This window comes from Acanthisitta chloris, unplaced genomic scaffold, assembly GCF_000695815.1.
Source record: "Acanthisitta chloris isolate BGI_N310 unplaced genomic scaffold, ASM69581v1 scaffold19338, whole genome shotgun sequence".
In the NCBI taxonomy this organism is placed as follows: Eukaryota; Metazoa; Chordata; class Aves; order Passeriformes; family Acanthisittidae; genus Acanthisitta; species Acanthisitta chloris.
In genome coordinates, this window is record NW_008685604.1 from 21,795 (window position 1) to 24,912 (window position 3,118).

The 3,118-nt window shown below is 53.9% G+C and overlaps 1 protein-coding gene across 1 annotated transcript in view; it reads left to right on the plus strand.

The window, feature by feature from the left end:
* The window catches only part of ACER1 (alkaline ceramidase 1), a 10,467-nt gene extending 9,346 nt beyond the window's left edge, over nt 1-1,121 (plus strand). Inside the window, exons 5-6 of the mRNA XM_009079839.1 lie at nt 193-330; nt 953-1,121. Coding sequence (XP_009078087.1) covers nt 193-330; nt 953-1,121 — 307 coding nt within the window. The remainder of the gene's footprint in view (nt 1-192; nt 331-952) is intronic.
* The last annotated feature ends 1,997 nt before the right edge of the window (nt 1,122-3,118 follow it).

Below are 3,118 nucleotides of genomic sequence, written 5' to 3' on the forward strand. Positions count from 1 at the left end.
CTCACTATAAGAAAGTCCAAAACCCTCCCTCTGGAGCCACATTTCTCTAGTTCTTGTGGTCTGAGGAATACTCTCCAGAAGAAACTTGCTGGGGTTTGCCCTGTTGCATTTGCAGACAGGAACCAGATCTCTTTAAAACTCACTCTCCACCCAGCATGACACTCATATCCTGTCCCTTGCTGTGTCTTCCAGGTGCAATGACAAACGGGTTCACCGGATGGCTGCAGTCATGGTGATGTGGTGGGTACTGGCTATCACCAGCTGGATAAGTGACAAGTGGTTCTGTTGGTTCTGGCAAGCCATCAACTTCCCCTACTTGCACAGCTTCTGGTAAGGGCTCCAGCAACCCCAGCCCCAACATTTCAGGGGCTGAAGTGCCCCAGCTATGGAGAAATGGCAGCAGGGATGAGACACTCAACCAGAGAGCTCTCCCAAATGCATCTCTGCCCAACGTTCTCCCCCCTTCCCATCGCTATTGATGCTGTTTCTCACCGTGGCCTCAGCCCCAGGATTAGGCCATAACCAACCAATATCCCTTTCCTCCTCTGCACCAGCCAAGTGAACTTGTCCCAGAAGTCCCACAGGTGGGCAGGTGGCTCTCAAAGGGCTGCAGCTGCTCCCAGGGCACTGCATGAAATACAACATTCTTGGAGGTATTTTAACAGCCAAACTGAAAGGCAACTATTTGCTTGGACAAGACAATTCAGTGCCTGCCCAAGTGTGGCTGTGAGTGTTGCACACTCAAATTCATCATCACAAAGCACTGGGATGGCTGCATCAGACACCCATAGGCACAAACCCTGCAAGACCCACACTCCCTGCAGCCCTGGTGCATCACAGGACTGAGGCATTTTCCTGCCATTACCATACCCCTTGCCTCCAGCCTCACAACTGCTACACAGAGTAGATGAAGTTATCCCTGTCCAACACATCTCTTTGGTTTCCTTGCCAGGCACGTACTGATAGCCATGTCCCTTCTGTACTGCTGCCCACTGGTCATCTACTTTGACGTCAACTACGAGATGCCATCATTCAAGCCAAAGCTGGAATACTGGCCCAGCGACTCGTGGCCTGTTGTGGTGCCCTACGTTGCCCTGGAGGAACCCCACAAGCAGTGCTAGAGCTGGTTGCCCTCAGGCATCCCTCAGGCATGGGGTGCGTGATGCACACGAGTGCATCTGCATGGGGAGCAACTCAGCTGTGAGCCTGTTCCTTGGACAAGGGCAATGTGGTAGTGGATGGGGCAGGGAGCAGCTGAGGCCTCGTGATGCTGGGCATGAAGCAGGGTGGGAGCCCACAGGTGCCTTGGAAGACTCTGCCCAGACTGGCATCCGAGGAACCGGAGATCTCCTCCAGCAGATCCCCACTGAGGAGGGGAGGGAGATGGTGCTTCTTCTGTGTCCTCTGCATTAGTCAAGCACTGGCACCTCTTGCAGACAAGGGCACAACAGAGAACACTGAAGCCAAACTGGTGCCAGCTGGGTTTGTTGGGGCTGCTCTAATTATTATGATTAACCCTATTTATTGATATATGTGATCTTGCTCAGGAGAGCTGTGCATTAAAGCTATGGACACTGACTTACACTGAGATGCTTTCTTTCCCCTGACTGCACTACATTGCCCATTACCTGCCAGTCACTCCCCACAGACAGGGTGGCCAAAGATCTCTCTGGCCTAGGGAATGCTGTTTATAAGCATAAATCCTCCTGGGTGACAGACCAAAAGAGACTGTGCTGGCCAAAGTCCCAGGGTGCTCTACCCCTTCCTCAGTCCTCAGTGTCCTTGTTCCTTCCCAGCTCTGGCAGTCTCCAATGGCCAAATCTAATTTGGAGACTCCTCTGCTTGCTGAAATTGCTGGCTAGGAGCATGGTGAGGTGAGGAGCCAGGATGGTTAGAGTCACTGTGTGTCCAAAGGAGGGACATGGAGCTGGGAAAGGGCCTAGAGGGGAAGGGTCTGAGAGGTGGCTGAAGGCACTTAGCTTGTTCAGCTGGAGCAGAGGAGACCCAGTGCAGACTGCAGCTCCTGAGCTCTGCTCTCTGGGACCACTGACAGGACCCAAGGGAATGGCATGGAGCTCGGGGTATTCTATGTATCTATGATTTTATAACATTAGATAAACTTGTCAGTACCTTTGCAATAACAAAGAGAAGATGTAGAGCCTCAAAGACCACTGCTTTGTCATGGAGCAGGCTCTCTCCACAGTGGACCAGTGAAGAAGTTAGTCTCACAGCCACAGGACACACTCTTGCTTTCCAAGCCTTGATGCTTAGGGCAATGAGCTGAGCCACGTCATGGGTCTAGGTCCTCACACAACCTGCCAGGGCTGTCTCTGCAGAGCACTGAGGCTGGCAAAGTGGCTGAGGTTGGCTCCCTACAACACAGGTAGAACAGTTACTGTCACTCCAGGGTCCACTGGCTTTTTTGGGCCCCGTGAGTAAAGCAAAACTAGGAGCACTCTGGGTTTTACCTCTGAGGCAGAAGGTGATGCAGCAGCGCTTGTGCCGTGGCCCTCCCGTGGCTGTGGCTGCCTCGTGGGTGCTTCTTGCAATGGTCCCCAGGGCCACTAGATGGCAAATTTGGCTCATGAACCCTGAGCAATATTTCATCCTGGGAAAGGGATGCTTTGCATGAGGACTGAACCCCCAGGCCTGGTCCCCCTGTCCTCTCCATCCCCCGACACCGAAGTCAGACACCTCTCTGCCAGCACAGCCATCCATGAAATGACACCTGCACAAGGTGCAGGGCAAGGGGGACTCTCCAGCCTTTGTGTGACCTTGCCTGCCCCAGTGCCCATCTCCCTCCTGTTTGCCTCTTTGTCTCTCCTGCATGCCATTGCTTCTGCCTCTCCCTTCATCACTTCTTTTCCCTTTAGCTGACCCTCCCCGTTTCGCTCCCTCTTGCTCTCCCCCCACCTCACCCATTCCCCAGCCCATCACATTCTTCTACAGCCTATTAATAACTTCTGGGCAATTGCACCGGGTCCCTGCTGGGCTCGGCCCCTCCGTCGCCGCTGCCCTGTGCAGCCACTGAGCGCGCCGACAGCAAGTTCAAAAGTGCAGCAGAGCTTTCACAGCCCCTCGCCCCGTCAGGGGGTGGAGGAGGCCGCTGGAAAGAAAG